This window comes from Anomaloglossus baeobatrachus, chromosome 3 (assembly GCF_048569485.1).
Source record: "Anomaloglossus baeobatrachus isolate aAnoBae1 chromosome 3, aAnoBae1.hap1, whole genome shotgun sequence".
Taxonomy (NCBI): domain Eukaryota; kingdom Metazoa; phylum Chordata; class Amphibia; order Anura; family Aromobatidae; genus Anomaloglossus; species Anomaloglossus baeobatrachus.
This window is the reverse complement of record NC_134355.1, coordinates 115,995,023-116,021,459: the sequence shown is the minus strand read 5'-3', so window position 1 is coordinate 116,021,459 and position 26,437 is coordinate 115,995,023. Positions and strand designations below refer to the sequence as shown.

The 26,437-nt window shown below is 41.4% G+C and overlaps 1 protein-coding gene across 2 annotated transcripts in view; it reads left to right on the top strand.

Moving 5' to 3' along the window:
• The window catches only part of RIN2 (Ras and Rab interactor 2), a 214,463-nt gene extending 189,185 nt beyond the window's left edge, over positions 1-25,278 (top strand). For both annotated transcript variants that reach the window (XM_075339393.1, XM_075339394.1), the window contains 4 exons: positions 13,412-13,717; positions 14,335-14,466; positions 18,081-18,244; positions 18,459-25,278. In XM_075339393.1, coding sequence (XP_075195508.1) covers positions 13,412-13,717; positions 14,335-14,466; positions 18,081-18,244; positions 18,459-18,797 — 941 coding nt within the window. In that variant the 3' untranslated portion in view covers positions 18,798-25,278. The remainder of the gene's footprint in view (positions 1-13,411; positions 13,718-14,334; positions 14,467-18,080; positions 18,245-18,458) is intronic.
• The last annotated feature ends 1,159 nt before the right edge of the window (positions 25,279-26,437 follow it).

Sequence of the window (26,437 nt, the reverse complement as noted above, 5' to 3'; positions counted from 1 at the left end):
ATAGATGGATGTCCCAGTACTACTAAAGCTGGTCCTCCACACTTGATCAATGTGATCCGAACCTGCTGATTTTGCCAGTACCAGCTAACAATTTAATGTGTATCGGGATCTTTAAACTTCTGTAGCAGATTTTGGGGTAGAGAAGAATCAGGAAGTTATATTTTAACATGTCAGGTCCATTATTGTACAGGAAATAGTTTGCCACCACAGGTGTATGGCAGCAGCGTGCTCCTGAGACCTGAACGTGTATGTCTATGGGGGTTGGGAGGGAAAGCTATTGGACAATGAGTGTCTGGCCAACATATCATATACAGTCATGGCCAAAAGTTTTGAGAATGCTACAAATATTAATTTTTACAAAGTCTACTGCTTAAGTTTTTCTAATGGCAATTTGCATATACTCCAGAATGTCATAAAGAGTGATCAGCTTAACAGCAATTACTTGCAAAGTCAATATTGGCTAAGAAAATGAACTTAAACCCCCAAAACACATTTCAACATCATTGCATTCCTGCCTTAAAAGGAGCAGCTAACATTGTTTTAGTGATTGTTCCATTAACACAGGTGTGTTTGTTGATGAGGACAGGGCTGGCGATCAATCAGTCATGATTAAGTAAGAATGACACCACTGGACACTTTAAAAGGAGGCTGGTGCTTGGTATCATTGTTTCTCTTCAGTTAACCATGGTTATCTCTAAAGAAACACGTGCAGCCATCATTGCTCTACACAAAAATGGCCTAACAGGGAAGAGTATCGCAGCTACAAAGATTGCACCTCAGTCAACAATCTATCGCATCATCAAGAACTTCAAGGAGAGAGCTTCCATTGTTGCCAAAAAGGCTCCAGGGCGCCCAAGAAGGACCAGCAAACGCCAGGACCGTATCTTAAAACTGTTTCAGCTGCAGGATCGGACTACCAGCAGTGCCGAGCTAGCTCAGCAATGGCAGCAGGCTGGTGTGAGTGCTTCTGCACGCACTGTGAGGCGGAGACTGCTTGAGCAAGGCCTGGTTCCAAGGAGGGCAGCAAAGAAGCCACTTCTCTCCAGAAAAAACATCAGGGATCGACTGTTATTCTGCAAAAGGTACAGGGAGTGGACTGCTGAGGACTGGGGTAAAGTCATTTTCTCAGATGAATCCCCTTTTCGATTGTTTGGGACATCTGGAAAACAGCTTATTAGGAGAAGAAGAGGTGAGCGCTACCACCAGTCTTGTCTCATGCCAACTGTTAAGCATCCTGAAACGATTCATGTGTGGGGTTGCTTCTCAGCCAAGGGAATCGGCTCACTCACAGTCTTGCCTAAAAACACAGCCATGAATAAAGAATGGTACCAGAATGTCCTCCAAGAGCAACCTCTCCCAACTGTCCAAGAGCAGTTTGGCGCCCAACAATGCCTTTTCCAGCATGATGGAGCACCTTGCCATAATAATAATAATAATAATAATCTTTATTTCTATAGCGCCAACATATTCCGTAGCGCTTTACAATTCAGGAGGATCATATACAAACAAGTAACAGTTATAGAAATACAATATTTAGAGGGGGAAAAAAAAATACAACCCTGCTCGTGAGAGCTTACAATCTACAATGAGATGGGGGGAGAGGCAAGGTTCAAGTGCTTATTTACAATGACAATCCAACCATCTCACGGAAATGGGGCTGGATAATGGTTTCCTGGACCAGTGGGCCCGAGCCTTGAGATGCCTTTGGGTGCCATGGAGTTTGATGTGGAGCTATGTTGTGAGAGGTTGTAGAGGGACTATGTGAATCGAATCTGCCATAAAGCAAAGGTGATCACTAAATGGCTCATGGAACAAAACATAGAGATTTTGGGTCCATGGCCTGGAAACTCCCCAGATCTTAATCCCATTGAGAACTTGTGGGCAATCATCAAGAGACGGGTGGACAAACAAAAACCAACAAATTCTGGCAAAATGCAAGCATTGCTTATGCAAGAATGGACAGCTATCAGTCAGGATTTGATCCAGAAGTTGATTGAGAGCATGCCAGGGAGAATTGCAGAGGTCCTGAAGAAGGATCAACACTGCAAATATTGACTTGCTGCATTAACTCATTCTAACTGTCAATATAACCTTTTGGTACTCATAATATGATTGCAATTATATTTCTGTATGTGATGTAAACATCAGACAAACACAATTAAAAACCAGAGGGCAACAGATCATGTGAAAATATCATTTTGGTGTCATTCTCAAAACTTTTGGCCATGACTGTATTATAGATGTGGTCAGTCTGATCATGGTGTGTAGTATGTGGTTCATTGACCCAGGATTATACAATGGCCGCTTAGCACTACAACCAGATGTTTGTTTCATAACATTATCAAGTAGGATTTCTGTCTGTTTATATATTGTAACTGATTCACTATAATAATTGGTGGATCTGTATGTAATACTTATTATTGCCCAATACCATTTCTGATATTTCACTGTTGTACAGAGTGTACCGTCCTATTAGTCCGTATGTTGTTTTACTTCTCATCCTCGAATATAATCCAATATTAATGTAGCCAGCAGTGAAATCCAATGTTTGCTTTTCTGCTGAAACCCGCTGCTCATCTGTGTCGGCATTGCTCAATCATCCAGACAGAAACTTGTGACTAATGCTTGAAACTCCATGTGGTTTTGGCATCAGAATAGCTTAATAGGAAGCCATTGTGCTAGTCAGCATTACAGGAGCTGGAGGGGACTGCATAATACCCTCAGTTACTATTTATAATCGGAGACCCTTCCGCTGTCTTCCTAAGGTATTGCAGGTGAAGTAATCCCTCTAATCCAGCTTCCAGGAAAGATCCTGTGTGGTTAGCATTATGTGAAAACAGCGGTATCAGCGATCTTCAGTGCTGCAGCCACAATGAAGGTTTTATCTCTTGGACATTATCATTGCTGCAAACTGTGACCAGCTGTCTTGTGTCAAGTCATTCAGCCACGCCCCCTGCTCTGTTAAGCAGGTTACTGTCGATACACAATGTACACAGAGAGCTGTGTTGTGGGCGGGGTTAGCTTTCTGAGCACTGCTACATCTAACACTCGGTGTTACAACTCTTGCACCCAGTAAACTAAGTGATACATATCTGGAATCGGGGTCTCTTTTTTTCCTACATTATGCTGCTCTCAGATAAGGTAGCAAATACTTTGTGACAGGTTCCCTTTAGGTCAGACCATACACATGAGATAGTTGATGGCCGAATACTCGTTTCGCAGACTGTTTCTACCCCGTACGCGGGAACTCAGCATCTATAGTAGCAGCTTATCTCCCCTCAATACAAAAGGATCGTAAGTTGACATTCCAATAGTCCGGATCCTTCTTTCTCCCACCATCATCTGTCAGAGAAGAGTCAGGAGGCCCCATATACATTAGATGGTCTCACCTAAATTGGCAGGTTTCACCGGCTTCCATCGAATATGTATTAGGGCATCTATGCACACACTTATCACTCATTTGGGCTATCAAGATGCAGGATTAACCAGATTTAATTCAGCAATAAGGTCCATGCTCCTGATAATCTGCTAACACTGTCATCTTTACCTTTTATATTGGAACAATGATATCTATAAAACAGATCAATTTCTGAACAGTTCCAAACAAGTCCCGAAGGATCCGATTGACTAAAGGGGGTGTTACACGCAGCGATATCGCTGGTGAAAGCACCCACCCCCATTATTTGTGCGTCACGGGCAAATCGCTGCCTGTGGCGCACAATATCGTTCGGAGCTGTCACACAAGACTTACCTGACTAGCGACGTCGCTGTTGCCAGCGAACCGCCTCCTTTCTAAAGGGGCGGTTCGTGCAGCGTCACAGCGGCGTCACTAAGCGGCCGCCCAATAGAAGCGGAGAGGCGGAGATGAGCGGGACATAACATCCCGCCCACCTCCTTCCTTCCGCATTTCCAGTGGCCGCAGGTAAGCTGCAGTTCGTCATTCCCGAGGTGTCACATGTAGCGATGTGTGCTGCATCGGGAACGACGAACAACCTGCGTGCTCAACAATCAACGATTTTTTAAAAAGGAACGACATGTCAACGATGGACAATTTGAGTATTGTCCATCGTTAACGGTCGTTCGTGCGTGTCACATGCAACAACGTCGCTAACGATGCCGGATGTGAGTCACGGACGTGTGACGGGGCCTTTACAATGGCCTGTCTGGTTTCCATCATGGTTTGGGTGAGCCGGAATGGTGTTGCACACTGTCCTATTTTTGCCATCAAACATACAGAACACATGATGGAACGAGCATGGACAGGAGCCTTGTAGTTTGTCTCGTCTTGGGCTTTGTTATCCCTGATCCCAGGTTGGAACCTCCTCAGAATAAATAAATCACAATGGCCAGCATTATTTATGAAGTTGTAGAACAAAAGTGAAAAGACAGAGGATTTCTGCCCAGTGTATTTAATGCTAATGCTGCTCCATAAAGGATCCCAGTGTTCGGTGACATCATTGTTATTCAGTTGCTGTGCAAGATATTGTAATTCCTCCTCGTGTATAACATACAGAGAGGCAGCGGCAGCTGAGTAGGCCCCAGCCTGAATGTCACTGGACATGATAAATATACATGTCCTCATCTGAAAGGACAGGAGCATGAGTATTAAATAAAGCGAGCATTCAGACACCATTCGTCTATTACGTCCTAAGCCTTCCATAGAATGTATAAAGCGGTCAGCTCCATTCCTTACCACGCACACATGCATGATCAATTCGACCAAGTGTGCATGTGTTCTGAACACTGAAAAGGGAATCGGCTGCTGCTAGACCTCTCTGGGGGCGACGTATACACCCTGAGAACAATAGGATCAGACTGAAAAAAATGGCACATAATAATATGTTAACATTGAGACACCATGTGAACAATGCTGTAAAAATACTCAAAGCCTGTACTGAATGCATTGTAAGCCTGTACTAAGCCCAGCACCATATTACTTACTTATATACTTACATATCTGGTCTTTATCGTCTTCATTGTTAATTATTTGTTAGTCATTTGAATAAATAGGCCATTTAGTAGCTTTTACCACTAAGGCTGGGTTCACACATAGCGACAGCGATAACGACGTCGCTGTTACGTCACCATTTTCTGTGACGTAACAGCGACCTAGTAAGTCGCTGTTATGATCGCTGCTTAGCTATCAAACACAGTGACGCAGCAGCGATCATAACGTCGCTACATGTGCAGAGAGCAGGGAGCCGCGCACACTGCTTAGCGCTGGCTCCCTGCTCTCCTAGCTACAGTACACATCGGGTTAATTAACCCGATGTGTACTGCAACCACATGTGCAGAGAGCTGGGAGCCGGCACTGGCAGCGTGAGAGCGGCAGAGGCTGGTAACGAAGGTAAATATCGGGTAACCACCTTGGTTACCCGATGTTTACCTTTGTTACAGCTTACCGCAGGCTGTCAGACGCTGGCTCCTGCTCCCTGCATATTCAGGAATGTTGCTCTCTCGCTGTCACACACAGCGATGTGTGCTTATCAGCGGGAGAGCAACAATACAAAAACGAACCAGGGTTGTGTGTAACGAGCAGCGATCTCACAGCAGGGGCCAGATCACTGCTCAGTGTCACACACAGCGAGATCGCTAATGAGGTCACTGTTGCGTCACCAAAACCGTGACGTAGCAGCGATTTCGGTCGCGATCTCGCTATGTGTGAAGCACCCCTAAGGTATTTCTATCATAGGGGGTCCTAAAATATTGAGCCATAATCAGTTTAAACCATTCAAAGTGATGTTTGAATTTCGGATTTAGCTGAATAACCAGTTGCATGCCGAGCAGCAGTGTGTAAATCAGACACGCATTTCTTAGGCCAACTCATTAGTATAACTGATTGGATGCGGTCTCTTATCACCAGCAGTTCTAGGGAAATCAGAAATATCCACATTGTAACACTTGGTTTATTTTAGGAATACTCATAACCGACAAGGAATGCAGAGCATGAAGTCTCAGGACCTATTCATCGACTGTCCTTGAATGAGCTGAGCACACGATCAGAGGGTCAAGTCAATGCATGATGGGTCAAGACTATTAACAATGGTTCTGTGTTACATGTTGAAGGTTCTGTCACGTAGAAGTCACATTACAGCTTGTTATCTTGCATTTATGTCCTGACTTTCTAAGACACAGATGAGTCACCTGTGAAGTTGACACAACCGTGGCTCAGTGGTTGAATGTTCACATTGGTGGCTCAGTAATTAAATGTTCAGTGAAGGCTTAGTGGTTAGCACTGGTGTCTTGTAGCACTCCATTTAATATCAATGAGAAAAATCCATGTCTGTATGCTGTATATTAGAGTATACACATGTCATAGTGCCATCAGGTTCCTATGGCTGTGGTCACAATCTTTCTAATCCCTGAAACGTGAGTCCTCTGTACAGTAATCAGACATGTGTTAATGACACTGCTTTATGGACCTAAAGTGAGGCCCTGACACTAAAGGGTGGAAACCACAGGTGAAGTAGTTCGCAATCCTGGAGACTCATCCCTAATAAAGTGAACAGGTGCCATTTTTTGGACACAGGGACACTGGCTCTGAGCAGTCACGCTCACGTGCTGTAGCAATCACCCTTTGCACAAAACTCTAGTCAAGTACCCTAGACAGATAGACGGTAGAGGAGGCACTGTGTGGTGGTGAGGTCTTGATAGATAATTGAGAACTCTACCATATATTCTCCTCCAAGTTACTCAAGTTTGTGCTAGGATGAGCAGTAATAAAAGCTCTACTGCAGCAGATAAACTCAAGGAATTCGCTAGGGGGGACCAGCGGGACAACACTAAAACATTAAGTGCCTCAGTCCAAAAACCCTGGAGCATGAATTGGAGGAAGGGCAGGAAGACCTAACTCTACACCAGGTCTCAGAGCACTTACTACAGGCCCTCTCAGTTTGTAAGTGCGCAATGACTGGGAAACTTGAGGAGGTACGGTCAGACGTGAGACTTTTACGTCAAGATATCCAGGCTTTAAGTGGCCATATCTCTGAAGTGGAATCTAGAGTATCATGTTTGCAGTACAAACTTTCCCCTATGGCAACCAAACTAAACAAGTTGGCTGGGTCAACAGATGATCTTGAAAAACAACTTTGCCGCAATAATATTAGGGTTCTTGGTTTACCTGAAAAAGCTGAAGGTCAACATCCTGAACAATTTATTGAAACCTCAGTTAAATCTTACTTGGGAGATGAATTTTCCCCCATGTTTGCAGTGAAGAGAGCCCATAGTGTTCCAGCAAAACCCCTACCTCTAGAAGCCCCTCCTAAACCATTACTAGAAGTATAGCTACAGTATAAAGAGCACGTTACACGCTACGATATATCAAACGATATGTCGTTGGGGTCACGTCGTTAGTGACGCACATCCGGCATCGTTTGACATATCGTAGCGTGTGACAGCTACGTGCGACTGTGAACGAGCAAAAATACTCACCTTATCGTTGCTCGTTGACACGTCGCTCATTTTCTAAAAATCGAACGTCCTTCTGTGCTCCGGTTGTTCATCGTTCCCGAGGCAGCACACATCGCTCCGTGTGACACCCCGGGAACGATGAACTGCAGCTTACCTGCATCCCGCCGACAATGCAGAAGGAAGGAGGTGGGCGGGATGTTTACGTCCCGCTCATCTACGCCCCTCCGCTTCTATTGGCCGGCCGCTATGTGACGTCGCTGTGACGCCAAACGTCCCGCCCCCTTCAGGAAGTGGATGTTCGCCGCCCACAGCGAGGTCGTTTGTAAGGTAAGTACTTGTGACGGGGGTTTACAACTTTGTGCGACACGGGCAACAAATTGCCCGTAAAGCACAAACGATGGGGGCGGGTGCGATCGCTCATGCGAACGCACGATAAATAGTAGCGTGTAAAGCAGGCTTAACCATGCAACAGTCTCCATATATCTAGATTTTTCTGTGGATCTCCAAAAGCAGAGAGCCCAGTTCATGGATACCAAGAGTAAGTTTAAAGACCGAAACATTTCTTATTCTATGGTTTCTCTGTCTCAACTCCACATCGTATACACGGGATCCACAATTTTCTTCGCTAACCCCAGCAAAATGTTGGAATGGTTGCAATTTCATCCTGGAGAAATTGTAATCTCTCACCAAAGGACACCCGGATCCTTCGTTCGTAGGAGCTCTGGTTTTGCAGATTGTTGGTAACAAGTATACATTTCAATATATTTAGTGTGGTTATCCCCGAAATTGTAAACTTTACGAGGTATCACCCTCCTTATCTTTCCACAGTTAAGTTGATATTTGTTTGTTGCTTGCTGCCAAGACTCTAGTTTTTTGCACTCCTCTACGTACTTTATTGACTCAGATTGGACGAGTCACTTTTTGTATATACAGTGCCTATAAGTAGTATTCAACCCCCTGCAGATTTAGCAGGTTTACACATTCGGAATTAACTTGGCATTGTGACATTTGGACTGTAGATCAGCCTGGAAGTGTGAAATGCACTGCAGCAAAAAAGAATGTTATTTCTTTTTTTATTTTTTTTTTAAATTGTGAAAAGTTTATTCAGAGGGTCATTTATTATTCAACCCCTCAAACCACAAGAATTCTGTTTGGTTCCCCTAAAGTATTAAGAAGTATTTCAGGCACAAAGAACAATGAGCTTCACATGTTTGGATTAATTATCTCTTTTTCCAGCCTTTTCTGACTAATTAAGACCCTCTCCAAACTTGTGAACAGCACTCATACTTGGTCAACATGGGAAAGACAAAGGAGCATTCCAAGGCCATCAGAGACAAGATCGTGGAGGGTCACAAGGCTGGCAAGGGGTACAAAACCCTTTCCAAGGAGTTGGGCCTACCTGTCTCCACTGTTGGGAGCATCATCCGGAAGTGGAAGGCTTATGGAACTACTGTTGGCCTTCCACGGCCTGGACAGCCTTTGAAAGTTTCCACCCGTGCCGAGGCCAGGCTTGTCCAAAGAGTCAAGGCTAACCCAAGGACAACAAGGAAGGAGCTCTGGGAAGATCTCAAGACAGTGGGGACATTGGTTTCAGTCAATACCATAAGTAACGTACTCCACCGCAATGGTCTCCGTTCCAGACGAGCCCGTAAGGTACCTTTTACTTTCAAAGCGTCATGTCAAGGCTCGTCTACAGTTTGCTCATGATCACTTGGAGGACTCTGAGACAGACTGGTTCAAGGTTCTCTGGTCTGATGAGACCAAGATCGAGATCTTTGGTGCCAACCACACACGTGACGTTTGGAGACTGGATGGCACTGCATACGACCCCAAGAATACCATCCCTACAGTCAAGCATGGTGGTGGCAGCATCATGCTGTGGGGCTGTTTCTCAGCCAAGGGGCCTGGCCATCTGGTCCGAATCCATGGGAAGATGGATAGCACGGCCTACCTGGAGATTTTGGCCAAGAACCTCCGCTCCTCCATCAAGGATCTTAAGATGGGTCGTCATTTCATCTTCCAACAAGACAACGATCCAAAGCACACAGCCAAGAAAACCAAGGCCTGGTTCAAGAGGGAAAAAATCAATGTGTTGCAGTGGCCTAGTCAGTCTCCTGACCTTAACCCAATTCAAAACTTGTGGAAGGAGCTCAAGATTAAAGTCCACATGAGACACCCAAAGAACCTAGATAACTTGGAGAAGATCTGCATGGAGGAGTGGGCCAAGATAACTCCAGAGACCTGTGCCGGCCTGATCAGGTCTTATAAAAGACGATTATTAGCTGTAATTGCAAACAAGGGTTATTCCACAAAATATTAAACCTAGGGGTTGAATAATAATTGACCCACACTTTTATGTTGAAAATGTATTAAAATTTAACTGAGCAACATAACTTGTTGGTTTGTAAGATTTATGCATCTGTTAATAAATACTGCTCTTGTTTGTAGTTTGCAGGCTCTAATTTATTTGCATCTCACCAAACCTGCTAAATCTGCAGGGGGTTGAACACTACTTGTAGGCACTGTATACTGCTCAAAAAAAAATAGGGAACACTAAAATACCATTTTGTTGTTTAAGTGTTCCCTTTATTTTTTTTTGAGCAGTGTGTATGTATATATATATATATATATATATATATATATATATATATATATATATATATATATATATATATATATATATATATATACAGTTAGGTCCAGAAATATTTGGACAGTGACACAAGTTTTGTTATTTTAGCTGTTTACAAAAATATGTTCAGAAATACAATTATATATATAATATGGGCTGAAAGTGCACACTCCCAGCTGCAATATGAGAGTTTTCACATCCAAATCGGAGAAAGGGTTTAGGAATCATAGCTCTGTAATGCATAGCCTCTTCTTTTTCAAGGGACCAAAAGTAATTGGACAAGGGACTCTAAGGGCTGCAATTAACTCTGAAGGCGTCTCCCTCGTTAACCTGTAATCAATGAAGTAGTTAAAAGGTCTGGGGTTGATTACAGGTGTGTAGTTTTGCATTTGGAAGCTGTTGCTGTGACCAGACAACATGCGGTCTAAGGAACTCTCAATTGAGGTGAAGCAGAACATCCTGAGGCTGAAAAAAAAGAAAAAATCCATCAGAGAGATAGCAGACATGCTTGGAGTAGCAAAATCAACAGTCGGGTACATTCTGAGAAAAAAGGAATTGACTGGTGAGCTTGGGAACTCAAAAAGGCCTGGGCGTCCACGGATGACAACAGTGGTGGATGATTGCCGCATACTTTGGTGAAGAAGAACCCGTTCACAACATCAACTGAAGTCCAGAACACTCTCAGTGAAGTAGGTGTATCTGTCTCTAAGTCAACAGTAAAGAGAAGACTCCATGAAAGTAAATACAAAGGGTTCACATCTAGATGCAAACCATTCATCAATTCCAAAAATAGACAGGCCAGAGTTAAATTTGCTGAAAAACACCTCATGAAGCCAGCTCAGTTCTGGAAAAGTATTCTATGGACAGATGAGACAAAGATCAACCTGTACCAGAATGATGGGAAGAAAAAAGTTTGGAGAAGAAAGGGAACGGCACATGATCCAAGGCACACCACAACCTCTGTAAAACATGGTGGAGGCAACGTGATGGCATGGGCATGCATGGCTTTCAATGGCACTGGGTCACTTGTGTTTATTGATGACATAACAGCAAACAAGAGTAGCCGGATGAATTCTGAAGTGTACCGGGATATACTTTCAGCCCAGATTCAGCCAAATGCCGCAAAGTTGATCGGACGGCGCTTCATAGTACAGATGGACAATGAACCCAAGCATACAGCCAAAGCTACCCAGGAGTTCATGAGTGCAAAAAAGTGGAACATTCTGCAATGGCCAAGTCAATCACCAGATCTTAACCCAATTGAGCATGCATTTCACTTGCTCAAATCCAGACTTAAGACGGAAAGACCCACAAACAAGCAAGACCTGAAGGCTGCGGCTGTAAAGGCCTGGCAAAGCATTAAGAAGGAGGAAACCCAGCGTTTGGTGATGTCCATGGGTTCCAGACTTAAGGCAGTGATTGCCTCCAAAGGATTCGCAACAAAATATTGAAAAAATATTTTGTTTGGGTTTGGTTTATTTGTCCAATTACTTTTGACCTCCTAAAATGTGGAGTGTTTGTAAAGAAATGTGTACAATTCCTACAATTTCTATCAGATATTTTTGTTCAAACCTTCAAATTAAATGTTACAATCTGCACTTGAATTCTGTTGTAGAGGTTTCATTTCAAATCCAATGTGGTGGCATGCAGAGCCCAACTCGCGAAAATTGTGTCACTGTCCAAATATTTCTGGACCTAACTGTATATATGTGTATATATATATATATATATATATATATATATATATATATATATATATATATATATATATATATATATATATATTTCATATAATATATTTGATAGATTTTCTGGCCCTTCTATAAACTGTCGGCATGAATGCATCTTTCATGTGGACCCTCTGCCCATTAGTTTTTTGGTCACTTTTACCAGTGGTTACACATTTTAAATATTTAAGGATCAACATTCATCAAGACAGTAAAAGGGATATCTTTTAACATTCTACTACTATTAAATTATGCCAAACTGAAGTTTTATCTTTGGGGGAAACTACCTTCAGCAGTGCAGTGCCTGGACGCATAAACCTAATTAAGATGACATTATGGGCAAAATTCAGTTCTAAAAAATCCTGATGAAGCTAAGAAACCCTGGCGAAACGTACCTTGGGTGTCTTTAGGTCCACTTTGTGGGGACTGTTGGGACCACCAGGAGCCTTCCTTGGGACACAGCCATGCACTTGGCTTTTTAAGAGTCTGGTATGTCCATTCCCTTTAATTGCTATATTGTGTTATCTTTTTAGTCTGGGTGAAGGATAGTCCACAGGAACCTGAATATTTATTGCATTTCTCTTGTATTGACCATATTCCTTTTCTCCCTTTCTGACTATTTTGTATCAACAGCCCCTTTTGTCCGTACAATATTAGGGGTGGTGCTTCATCCCCATCATGCTTGATTTTATATACACAGGGGTTTTATTATGTTTACTGTTTGATCGATTGTCATTAGTACAATTTTGTACTTTTGCACTTTATACTCCAGTCCTCTTTCCTTGCTAATGACTCTTGGAGTTTTGGGCTTGCTATGGTTTAGCCGTACCTGGACTAACCATTAGCCATTATAGTTTGCATTTTTTTTGAGGAGTTTCTCATTTACATGGGTTTTGATTGACTTGCTGTTATCAAACTATGTAATGATACGAGTACCTGAGCAGCTCCTTTATACAGTATATACCGTTTGAAGAACAATGCATATTGTTGTACTTTTGTTTCCTACTTCTGAAGATGTTGTTTGGAATACAATTTTCTATAAAACAAATAAAAAAAAAAAAGATAACTATAGAAATGTGTTCAGTTATCACTACTCATATTAATCATATCTACCAATAAGCTGAAAAATGGGGTTGAGAGGCGACTGTTTAATCAGCAGCATAAAAAGCTGCCCTGGGTCCATAAGTAAAAATAATATACAAGAAGGGCTGGCTGATATTACTAACAGTTTTTCCAGAACCAATGGCTGATATGACAGCTGTCCCAGCATTCCTCCTGGAGTGTTAATATTGGGAGGGTGCCATGGTGTTAGATGATGTAAGGGAGGGTGTGTTACCGGATATTGCTATTTAGGACACTTTCTCTGGAGTAGCATATTGTGCCTATAACAGCTGATTAGGCTGCTGAACATGTACATAAGGGGAAGACAAATATTCAGTGTTAATTAGACATAACCATAATTACTAATACATATGATGACTATAAAGTCTAACACTATAGTTGGAGTAGATAGATAGATAATTGATGTCATAAATATCTTGCTTGGTAATTCCTGTAGGCGCCTTTTTGATTCTGCATTTTCAATGTTGGTTTTTCCTCTATATCCGTTGTCTTCATTGACCTGCTTCAATTACTTTTTCAGATGCCGTCCTGGAGAAAGCCATGCACAAATGTATCTTAAAGCCCCTTAAAGGCTACATAGAAAACATGCTGAAGAACTTCCGCACAACAGATGGATCCTGGAGCCAGCTAAAGGAAAACCTTTTGCTAGTAAGAAAGAGGACTCCTCAGGAACTTGGGGTTTTGACCCCTACGCCAGAGGCCGTAGATGTGGAAAAGATCAGATTCAAGTTCTCTACCATGCAGAAAATGTATTCTCCAGTGAAGAAAGTGATGCTGTTACTGAGAATCTGCAAGCTCATTTATACGTGTATGGAGAATAACTCAGGTACGGATCTTCCGCACTGGATCCTATTTCCCGTTCGTTGGGTTGATAAATAAAACAGGCGCAAGAAGTAAATTCCTTAGACATGAGTATTTCCTTTCTTGCTCTTTTTATGGCTGATGGCCTGGTCTGGTCATCTGCAGTCAGGTTTAATCGGTTGAGTAGCTGAGGACAACATATTGTATGTGCATTGGGATCAGAGACTAAGTCGGCACAAAGACACTATGGCTGTTGAGCCTTAATAATACTGTATCCAATAGAGTATTTCAAGTAAAAAATCAGACCTGCACAGGGGTACAGTTTGGCCCCAACACTTCTATGCGTGCCGTCAGGTGGCTGCGTAGAACTTGGGAGGTTGTACAGGAGCCATAATAAGGACGTGTGAGGAGACCTAAGGCTTAATGTGAAGCCAAAAATAATTAAATTGACCCTACGTCACAGGACTGAATCACATTACTATATGCCGATGCTAGTAGTAACATTTTCAGGAAGAGCTGGTTAGTAGGCACTAGCAAATATAAATTCTACATATGTCTGTTTATTAAAACCATCGATCCGTGTCATGTGACATTGTTTTCACTTGTATCAGTAGTAATTATTGGTTTCTATGTCCCTGACAGGGAGGATGTATGGCGCAGATGACTTTTTGCCAGTGCTGACGTACGTCATCGCTCAGTGCGACATGCTGGAAATTGACACTGAAATTGAATATATGATGGAACTGCTGGACCCATCTCTGCTACATGGAGAAGGTAAAATGACCTGATTAACGAGTAATTAATTTTTTGTTTAACAATTGTATCAGTTTGGAAGGTTAATAATGTATCCAATGCAAATGAGCCCTGTAGAGGCCTCAAAAGGGAACCTGATGCCTAAGGTGCTGCCCCCTCTACAGAGATAATCTGAACTCCTTGTACATGGACACAGAAATATGGATACTGAATAAGAACAAGGGAAGCCAGGCAAGTAGATCGGGAAAAACAGTAGCTTAAAGGAAACCTGTCACCAGGTTTTTCCCTTATGAGCTGCGGCCACCACCAGTAAACCCTTTATATACAGTACTCTAGAATCGTTTAAAAGCCCAGGCCGCTCTGTAGAACGTAAAAAAGACCTTTATAATACTCATCTAGAAGGTGGTCCGGTTTGATGGTTGTCTCTGCTCTCAGTCCGGCACCTCCTCTATCTTGTGTGATCACCATCCTCTTGCCCAGCCCATTGTTACGTCCTGCGTCATTCACGGAAAGGTCTCCATTGCACCGCTGCGCATGTGCACTTGGGTCTACCATGCTGATCGCAGATCAAAGTATTGTTGTGCGCATGTATGATCGCTCTTTGACCTTTTCTCGCGCCTCTGCATTACAGTACTTTACTCTGCCCTCAGCAGGGCAGATGATAGAGCAAGAGCACAATGGAGGCCTCTTTGTGAATGATGCAGGACGCATCAAACACATGGGGCTAGATAGGAGGATGACGATAGCAAGAAGAGAGGGGGCACCATATGGAGAGCAGTGACACCTATCGGACAGGACTGCCCTCTAGGTGAGTATTATAAAAGTGTTTTTTACGTTCTACACAGCGGCCTGGGCTCTTATATACTGTATTTTGGAATGTTTGATATAAGAGCTCACTGGTTGTGGCCGCAGCTTATAAGAGGAAAAACCTGGTGATAGGGTCCCTTTAACGTACTGTTTTTCCCGGTCTACTTGCCTGGCTTTCCTTGTTCTTATTGAGTATCCATACTCCTGTGTCTATGTACATGGAGTATGGATTCTCTCTGTAGAGGGCGCAGCACCTTAAGCGTCTGCTCACTCTTTAGCACGGTAGTGCGGTCACTTGGTCTTCTGCAATGTGGCATATTTTTCTATTTTTCATGTCACTGTCTATTATTTCATATATCTATGTGGCTGCTATCAATCATATCTTCAAATGTTAACAGCAGCTCAGGCAACATATCACCCCATAATCATATACAGAGAAAAGTAGAACAGAATATTAACAAATCATCTAGTGATTACATTCCCTTTAAAAGGTATACATGTATTTCTCATGTGGTCATTCTACCGATAACGGATGGATTCATGCAGAAGTGTCTGTTATGTCTGCCCCTTTATAAAGACTGAAGTAATTTTACATCCAAACACTGTGTAATCTGGAAATGAAATGGAAGAACGTGGCTTAGTAATAGTCATAATAATATATAATATTACTATTGGTGTTCACCACTTTTCTGATGAGGAAGAATATGCGGCACAAGTATTTCCTCTGCCCAGTGATCTTTTTTTGCACAGCATGATTTTTCCATTGCAGAATTCCTGTGTTTTTATGGTCAGGGTATAGTAAATTGTTCCATGCTGCGGAGGGAGTTGTACTGTAAGTCTCAGATAACCCGAGGGAACCTCCTTCTCCTTCCTGGACGTGTCTAATCAAAGCCATAGCAAAAATAGTTCCTGCCATAGAGAAAATAGTCTGCCACTCAGAGATAACAAAGCATCAGATCTGGAAATATATAGCACAGCAGCATAAGGAGGATATGGAATGAAATAATGACAGCTTCTCCTGTGAATACGGCGCATGATAAAAAAAAATGGTGGAAAACTGTTGGCAAATATATATATGTATGTATGTATGTACGTATGTATGTGTGTGTGTGTGTGTGTGTGTGTGTGTGTGTGTGTGTGTGTGTGTATATATATATATATATATAAATTTATTTACTTATTTTTTTTTTTTTTTATCAATGTGTCCCAATGTGCCTCTGCTGTATTGTCTGGTACTAGATATACCATTTCAGACCTATCATATTATTTATGCTGAGGTGATGTTACTTGGTGATTTCCACGCCTACAGGCTTGGTGACAATTGGGCAAGAATATGGAAAGCCGGCGCAGCAATGCTGCTTATTAGTGGGACCGGATTTGCTGGCCCCACCGATAATATCCTGGAATAATAAAGGTGACATTACTTCCACATAGCTTTTCAGATTCTTTGGCTACAACAAGACAGGATGGTTTTTCCCATACTGCTCTACACTTCAGAACAGGAGGTGTCCAGTTTAGAAAACCCATTATCAAATACTCTTGTTAGGGACTTGAAGCAGCATTCCAGAGTGGGGGGTTTTCAGCGCTGGAGTGGCGGATTTAACTTAAAGGGGACCAACCATCAGGATTTTCCTATATAAACTAAAGCCAGTGCTATACTGCCGCTATCATGCTGATTCTATACATACCTTTTAGTTGTGAGATCAGATATATAATTTCTGAAATACACTGTTATTTGATAGCAGCTACAGAATATATAATATGTGGATTGGGTTTTGCTAGTTATTCCTGCCCCTGTCTGCCGCAGAAAGGGACGGGAATAACTAGCATTACCCGACCCACCTATTAGATATTCTGTAGCTGCTATCAATCAAATAACAGCGCATTTCACAAAATTTACTTGCCTGTATTTCAGAAACTTTACATCCAATCTCACAACTAAAGGTATGTATAGAATCAGCATGCTAGTGCCAGTATAGCACTGGCTTTAGTTTATATAGGAAAATCCCAGTGGTTGGCCCTCTCTAAGATGCCTGCCTTTTTTCTTATACTTGTCCGCCAGCATTTTCACCTTTTTCTCAACGTTACTCTGGTCCCGTGGCACCATCTTGTGATCATAACCGCTAATCAGCCAGAAATGAGGAGTTACGGCACCAGCTCTCAATGCATCTCTATGATAGCCAGAATGAGACTCTCATAGACTTGCATTGAGTTGTGATTTCCTTTGTACTCCATGAAACACTGGAGCTGCCGGCAGGTCACAAATTGCTGGAGACTGACGAGAGCGACACTGATAACGGATGAAGGTGATGGTGAGTGAATTCAAGACTGGGGCAGGGGACTTAGATTTAAAGCACCACTCTAGCGGTGAAATAAAAAAATATATATACTGTCGTGGTACTGTAAAAAAGAAGAATCTGCATATTTATAAACCAAAGTGGAGAGTGGTCCCCATCAAAAGTGTCTCTAACGCTGGAAGACCAGTCTTGGCCTGCTTTACTCAGGCAACTCCTTTATTTGAATAGAAATTGTGCAATCTTGTCCTAGTGGTGGTGCTGCCATGAAACTGAAAACGTTCTACTAGGTTTTCCCACCGATTGCAACAGAGCACTGGAGATCACACCACACTTTAAGAGACATTTAATACAAGTTGGGAGTAGGAAACCCCTAGAAAGAGGAAGCATAAAAGAGTTGTGAAGCCTTATGTAAGAAGGTTCCTATAAATCAGAGCTAATTATCAGTCTTTAACATTCATTTTGTGCCTTTTTTTTCAACCTGACAGTGTGGCCCTGATTTTACACCGCTAACTTGTATCCATTAATTTCTAGGAGGCTACTACCTGACCAGTGCATATGGAGCTCTATCCTTGATAAAGAATTTCCAGGAGGAACAAGCGGCACGATTACTAAATTCTGAGACCAGAGACACATTAAAGCAATGGCACAAGAGGAGGACTGCAAATAGGACCATTCCATCCATTGACGACTTTCAGGTACGACCCATTACATCTGGCAGGCCATATCCTTTTATATATCCTAAGACTAAACCAATGGTAACTGTCTATAATTTCAGAGCACTCTGACATATCATGTCATAAACGTCCAATACTCTTAATAGTTTATTATTTTTAGAAAGAATAATTGTAAATGATTAGGTTTATGAGTGTGATTTGTTGTCATTGACCTTATCTATGTGCTGTTTTACAGAACTACCTGAGGGTGGCCCTGCAGGAGGTGGACAGCGGGTGTACAGGGAAGACACTTATAGTTAAGCCCTATACCACGACCGATGACCTATGCCAGATGTGTGCCCTGAGGTTTAACGTAAAGGATCCAGAAAATTATGGCCTCTTCCTTTACATTGATGACACCTGGCAGCAGCTGAGTGAGGACACCTACCCGCAAAAAATCAAAGCCGAGCTGCACAGTCGACCCAACCTCCAAGTCTTTCACTTTGTGTATAAGCGCATCAATAATGATCTCCAGGGTATAATCAGCTATGACAATGATGAAGACGATGACAATGACGATGATGCGGATTTTTAGAAGCTGTTTGTTCCACGATAGATGGTTTTGCACTTGAGTAGCTCTATAGAGGTGGAGTCTAGCTCCGTTGGGCATTGTCTGCTAATGAACACTTAGTGTATACTAGTAGCCAAACTGTGGTCACGTGAAGATCTCAATGGAAGTAGATTTTCAATATTCAAGTATCTTGGATCGAGAATGTCATTGGGTGGAGACCAAAGTTTGGAGCATTGGACTTGTTGAGCGCCAGGCAATTTCAAGACTGTAGTGATCGGTTACACTTTGGGATGTTGCCGAAGTCCTTAGAATGGTGGGAGCGTCGTGTCTGTATATTTCCATTTTTATTAAACGGGTTTTTTTTATAATCATGGAGAAAAGTGAATAGGGAGAGGATGGTCTTGTTCACAGAATTAGTTGGCACTGAAATTTGGGTTTGTCAATTAAATACACACAACAACTCCTTCATCCATGTAAATGTCCCAAGGTACAAGGACGTCCTCAGCTGTACTGTTATTTTGTAATATATTTTAGCAGTGGAGTCTTTTGTATGATGTATATATTATGTATTTTTTTAAGACCGTGACTCCTTGTTTTATAAGCAGCTATTATAGTGTGTGACTTATTTTAACTACTATTTTCCAATGTAGACGTCAATAAGAACTGGTTAATCTGATCACGTGCGTCACTGGTGATGTCACTGGACAGTACTGGTTATTAAGGTTTATACAATGACTTCCAATCCAATGTATGTCTCCGGTTACATCTAAGACTGGGAGACAGGACAGCGAAACGCTCATCTGCTTCACCTTTAGTACCAATGGCACATTCTTTACTCCAAACACTTCTCTGGAATCCAAAGAGGATATCTGACACCGCCTATTACATGGCAGCAGGCATAAATTTAATATGTAGACATTTATTTCAGGTCCTAAAAATCTGAAATAATTTCAGATTCTAATCTGACACATCGCACATACTTCTAGGTGTCATATTTCAATAATGATTGTGTATATAGGAAAATGGTGACTGGTATATGTAGGTTGTTTAGGATTGTAAACTGTCTAATTTAAAGTTACCAAGTGTTCAGGACTGGTCCCTTCATATTATGTAGTGTTACAGGTACCCTAAAAACACCAGAATAGTGTGCAGTATTGTGCCCGCTCCGTTAACTCCTTAAGGCTATGTGTCCATGATGCGTTTTTACCTGCTTTTCTGCAGCGTTTTCAAGTGCACCTTTTTAATGCCAAAATGTATGTGTTGTGATTTCCCAGCAAAGTCTATGAGAAATAGGGATTTCTTGTGCGCACTTTGCAGTTCAAAACGCTGCGTTTCATTTGCATAATTTTGGGCAAAAACTCAGCGTTTAAAAAAGCAGCATGTAATTGTTTTTGCCATTTGGGCTGCGTTTTGATAACATTGAAGTCAATGAGAAGTTGGAAAAAGCAAGCAACATCAAAATTCCAGCGTTTTACGTGCTTTTTAGGTGCAGAAATCATGCGTTTTGGACTACATAAACTCATGTTGTTTTGGCATCAAAATAATGAAATATGTCCCTTTACACACACACATAGTCCGACAATTAAAATAATGAAATATATGAATTTATTGCTATTTTAGCGATAAATAGTATAAAACCACTATAATTTTATGAAATATAAATTTTATCTTTATTTTTACAATATTTGTGTCCATTTTTTTCCCTTTTTTTCATTGTGTTTGACTGTTTAAACTTTATTTAGCAGTGTCTTTATGTTCAAAATGCATCTGTCTAAACCCAATGGAAAAGCATGTAAATAGCGCTAAAAACGCGGTAAAAACTCATGCGTTTTTTGCCCTAGTTTGTGGTAAAAAGCAACTTTGGCAAAATCAATTACTGTCAGAGGGTGCGTTTAGAACTACAAGTAGCTCGACGTATCGTGGACACATAGCCTTACTGCTCCTGAACAGACTGGTAAAGCTAGTGCTCGGGGCGGACGTATCATTAGGGCAACCTGTGCAACCACACTGGGGCCCAAGAGGGAAGAGGGACAATTTCTATCTCCAAACCAGGTAGAATTGTTCATTTTATTGTTATTGGACTGAAAAGGGCCCATTGGGACCCTCATCTGTCTGTGTTTGCCAGTGCTAGTGCCACAAATGCTTCTTCCTCCATAAGCCACTCTCGGGCTTGGGTTGTTCTTCATGTGCTAAGAAAGCTACTTGATCATGTCTCCATAGTATCTACAGGTGCCTGCTCACCTGACAGAGGCCACAAGTGTCCAAATTGCCTCTGCTTACTCCGTATATATGTCTGTGTACCTTTTTTACTTTGCAGAATACCATAACACACTGTGCTATAACCGAAACATAACATGTATCATGTGGTATCAGTTTTTTCATATTAGGAACCTATGGTGCCACCATATGCCTATACAACGTTATCTGCCAAATGTATATGCCAGGAAATACTAACAGTATACCTCCGACAGACCATGTAAAATACAGAGTAGAAAAAATGTGAACATCAGACATTTAATTGTTTTTATGATACAATAATCAAGATATTTGGATAGAACATAAAATATTTATTGGAATACAACTTTAGAACACAAAAAACTAATAAATTGTAAATATGTAATATATATATATATATATATATACACACAGTGTATATACACACACAAGATATATATGTAATCTACTGTATATTACATAGTGTATTACATATTTACAATTTATTACAGTTTTTTGTGTTCTAAAGTTGTATTCCAATAAATATATTTTATGTTCTATCCAAATATCTTGATTATCGTATCATAAAAATTATTAAATGTCTGATGTTCACATACACATATTCATGTACTACAATAAATTTTTCACCTAACTAAGCAATATATGTAGGAGTCGGAGTCGGAGCCGGAGTCGGAGTCGGTGCAAGAGAATTTGAGGAGTCGGAGTCGGAGTCGAAGGTTTGGCTTACCGACTCCACAGCCCTGCTAGAGACATCTTACCTTTAAAGAGTGGTGACCAATATTGTTAAATGGACATCTGCTCATGGAAGGACACTTTTTTAGATCTCGTGCATTTCTAAGTGCCATAGGGTACCATTTGCAGTAGTGGTAAAGTAGGTGTCGCATCTACTAATATACGTGCTTCTGGAATCCCTTGCCGTGGTATTCGCTTGTATAGATATATTCTAAAGAACAATCGGTTTCATTGCCATGGCTTATAATCACTGGGTATAATATGATGTCACTATGGCAGTAGCTGTAACAGTCGCTCATACACGGTTATAGTGCTGGCCCTGATGTGGCGGAGTATGGCATACGTATGCCCTGCACATTCCTCAGGACCTGCACCAGGAATAACCAAATGTATACAATACTGGCATAGAAAACTGTAACATTGTGCAACAACCCAACATTACTTCAATGACCAGAAACCTAATGAGGAGTAAAATACCGTACACACTATTTAAATGCATATAACATTGCTGGAAGTATCTCATTGTCACCAGCATTGGTTTGACTACACTGTTAGATGCAGTGCATCACAGTATGATTACAAGGTTAATATAAAAGAAAATCATTAAAAAAAAACTGCTATAGTTTTTAATTTTAGCTATATTTGTTAGAAATTCATATCACAGTTTCGGGAAAACTGTATTTTAGGTATAAGTCATAAATGTGCATGTGTAGTTAACATTTAATATATAAGAACATGTTATCTCTTGCTGGCTCTAGAGCATCACATCTATATGTTGTAATGGGTATATAACATGAGTTGTCGTAGGCAGCGGTCGCTTTATTAAGGTGTATGAAGGTTTTCATGTACGTCGGCTTTGTATCTCGGCTGCAGAAAGGAGTCTGTTGCAGATGGCAGCCCGTCTTTTGCAGAGACGAGATTGTCGAGGGATTACATGCAAGTGAAATATGTCTGGTAAATGAAGTGATGGTTGTATATGAGCTGATTTGGCTGAGGTATTGGTCCAATAGCTCATTTTGAAGACTAACTTACTAAACTAAGTGTTAATGTAATGTTCTCCTTTGTCCTCATTTACTTGTGGGGCGTTGATCAGGTGAAAGCTGACAATCCGGTTTTAAGACAGTAAATCATCTCAACTATGAACTGCTTTGTCCTTTTTCACAATAAGCTATTTTTTCCCATACCTTTCTCTTTGGCGGCAGCATCAAAGGCCATTAACTTTCCCTACAAATATAAGTAAATTTGCCAGGTGCAGAGTTGATTTTTGAGTCAATGGATGCCATCAGATGCTCCAGGACAACAGCTGAGTTGCATTTCTTCAGTTTGTCTCCAAAGTTCCAGAATTGTCATCCTCTGGGTTATGTGGATTGTAGAAAAAAAGGTTGGCGTAAAGGTAGATATGCATATTGACCGACAGCCATCTCTCCCATACACAGGAGTGCTCATTCGGCCGAGTCCTCATGTGTTCAGGTTCTGCCGGCATCTTATCTCCAGAAGAACAAATTTATCCCCAGTCTGAAAACGGGCATGCTCGAACACCAGCTCACCAACAATCACTTGGATGGCGCCCCCATACACATTAGAGTGTTGGACGAATTGTCCTTACCGGGGGGTTCAGCCAATGTTAGTCTAATGTGTATAGGGGCCTTTATTCTCATCCATGGTATAGCAGCTAAGCGCCGTGTAAGTCAGCATGGATGAGCTACAATACTACACAGTGCCAATGAAGTGATGCTGCTTCTAAAGAAAAGGTGACCCTCTTTTGTAACCCGATACACCCCCATAGAGTTGATAAATATTCCAATCAATAATTCTAATGTTATGATTGGGTGAACCTGCATATAAAGAAGACCTGTAGCTTGGCATAAATATGTAATTGTGTTAGTTGGTGTAAAATGCTGCCATTCTCCTGAACCTGGTATTAATTTTACTTTCTTCCTTGCCTCTCTGTTCCTGAGATATCGCCCTCTCCTTCTCTGTATACAAGTGAAGACCTTTCAGCCAACTAGGCATGGTTCTCAAGAAGACTCCTATAAAAATATAATGGTCACGCCCAGTTGGCTAACAAGACTAGAATGACTTACATGAAAGATGAAGTCCATATCACTGGGATAAAGAGGCTCCGGAACCATACAAGAACAACTACAGATTCAGGAAAACAGTATTTACCCCAAGTGAAAAAAAAAAGGAACAACATATTTAAAGCAAATGACTGGACCTCTTTAAGTAGTAATCTTAATTTAAGTAGTCATCTAAAATTAAATCTTAGTTTACCCGGCTACAACCATACATTACTTTTATATTGCCTTTATGAAAAACTTCCACTTTAGTTCGGGTTTCAATTCCAAATTATGGGACACATCAGGCTGCAAAAACAAGTATGATAATTTTTGGAACGATATAGTCCAAGGCCCATCTATGACTACTGGAAAAATGTCAGCACTAGTTTTACGTACTGTATTGATTTTAGGGTAATTTTAGGAGGCACAGTATTAAAAAGCGGTATTAAAGAAGAGAATTTGTTACAGTTTAATAAGGATGTAAACCAGCATTATAATATCTCCATACATATTTCGGTAGACCCTGACGATGTATTGAGATTTACCTTTCAGTTTTAAGAACTTAAAAAAGACTAAAATGAGTATTTACCACTGGATTAAAGAAATTGGACGTTATCTAGGATTGTGTAAATGCAGATTTTTAATTGTGTAGTAAAATCAGTCAAGAATACTTTGAGTATAAAGTTTTCAAGATCGCTGCGTGATATCAAAGAATTAAAATATACTGTTAATTATATCGGAACCTGCGTTCTATAATAGAATGATTACATTCACTAACAGGAGGCATAGATCTTGAAAATGGAGGCATTAAAGAACAAAGTGTTTCAGAAAATGGCTTATATTTTTTTGTTTAATAATAAATTAGGTATTTACACGTAAGTAGAAAACTTCTTAAAGTGAAGTAGCACCAGCAAATAGTAGAAATGAAATTTGTAGAGGAAAAAAAAATAATGGATATATCGGCTTTAATTCCCCAACCAAAGTCCTTTATTGCCGGCAGTGACAAGGTCTTAGGATGTACTGGACAGATCCAAGTAGAGACGAGCACTAGAATGTAGTGAATGGCATTGATTGATATAATATTGTGATGTAACAGTACTGTACTAGTCTGCTGGCCCAGACAATGGCAGAGTTATGGAGAGAAATCTTGAAATGGGTTTGCAGGCACAAACCCCGTGATTCTGTTAGGTTGTACAAGATACTTTATATATGACTTCATGAAAGTAAACACTAATTATTTAAAGTTATTTCATTTTATGTAGGTTGCTTTTAAAATAAATAAAAGGTAAAAAAAAAATATATGTAAGGAACAAAAAATGTATTAATGTAAAAACACAAATGTTTTTTCATTCAGTATGCCAGATAAAGGCGACGTGCTTTTTTAAGGTCATCTTAGTACTTTAGTCTTCTCTGGATTTATTTGTATTGTGATATGTATGTATTTTGCACATAATAAATGGTTATGTGGTTTGATAATATTTGTGGTCTTATGTTTTATATTTGTGTGGATACTTCTTTAGGCCCCCTTCACACGTCCGTGATACACGTGCGTGTTTGGTCCGTTTCCGTATATACCGGAGACACGGCCAAACGTGCACCAATGTTAATCTATGATTGTGGTCACACGTGCGTTATTTCATTATGTCCGTGTGTCCGTGATCCGTATGTGTTTGCGTTTTGCACAGATGCATGTCCGTTATCTGCACGGAGCACGCACACGTGGACACAATGAAAGTCTATGGGTATGTGCACACACGTTAGTAAACACGTATGCATCTACCTATAGTCCGTGTCCGTTTGGTGTTTTTATTTCTAGTGATGTCGGCTATTCTTTCTATTTCTGTGTATGTGGGTCAATCTCCCTGAGTCCGTCGGTCGGTCTCTCTGTCGGTCTCTCTGTCTGTCTGTCCCTCTCTCACAGTCTATCGGTCAGTTTCCCCCCCTCTCTCATACTTACCGTTCCCCGATCCCCGGCGCGGCGCTGCACGGCTTTCTCACTGCTGCGGCGGCTTTTACTATTTTGAAAAAGCCGGCCGCTCATTAAACAATCTCCTATTCCCTGCTTTCCCCGCCCACCGGCGCCTATGATTAGTTACAGTGAGACACGCCCCCACACTGAGTGACAGGTGCCTCACTGCACCCAATCACAGCAGCCGGTGGGCGTGTCTATACTGTGCAGTAAAATAAATAAATAAATAATTAAAAAAAAACGGCGTGCGGTCCCCCCCCAATTTTAATGCCAGCCAGATAAAGCCATACGGCTGAAGGCTGGTATTCTCAGGATATAGGTATATAGGTATTGTCAGGCGTCTCACCGAGATACCCTCCATGATTAATCTGTAAATTACAGTAAATAAACACACACACCAGAAAAAATCCTTTATTAGAAATAAAAAACACACACATATACCCTGGTTCACCACTTTAATCAGCCCCAAAAAGCCCTCCATGTCCGGCGTCATCCAGGATGGTCCAGCGTCGCATCCAGCTCTGCTGCATGGAGGTGACCGGAGCTGCAGCAGACACAGCCGCTCCTGTCACCTCCACGCAGCTAATGAAGACAGCCGCGCGATCAGCTGAGCTGTCACTGAGGTTACCCGCTGTTACTGGATCCAGTGACAGCGGGTAACCTCAGTG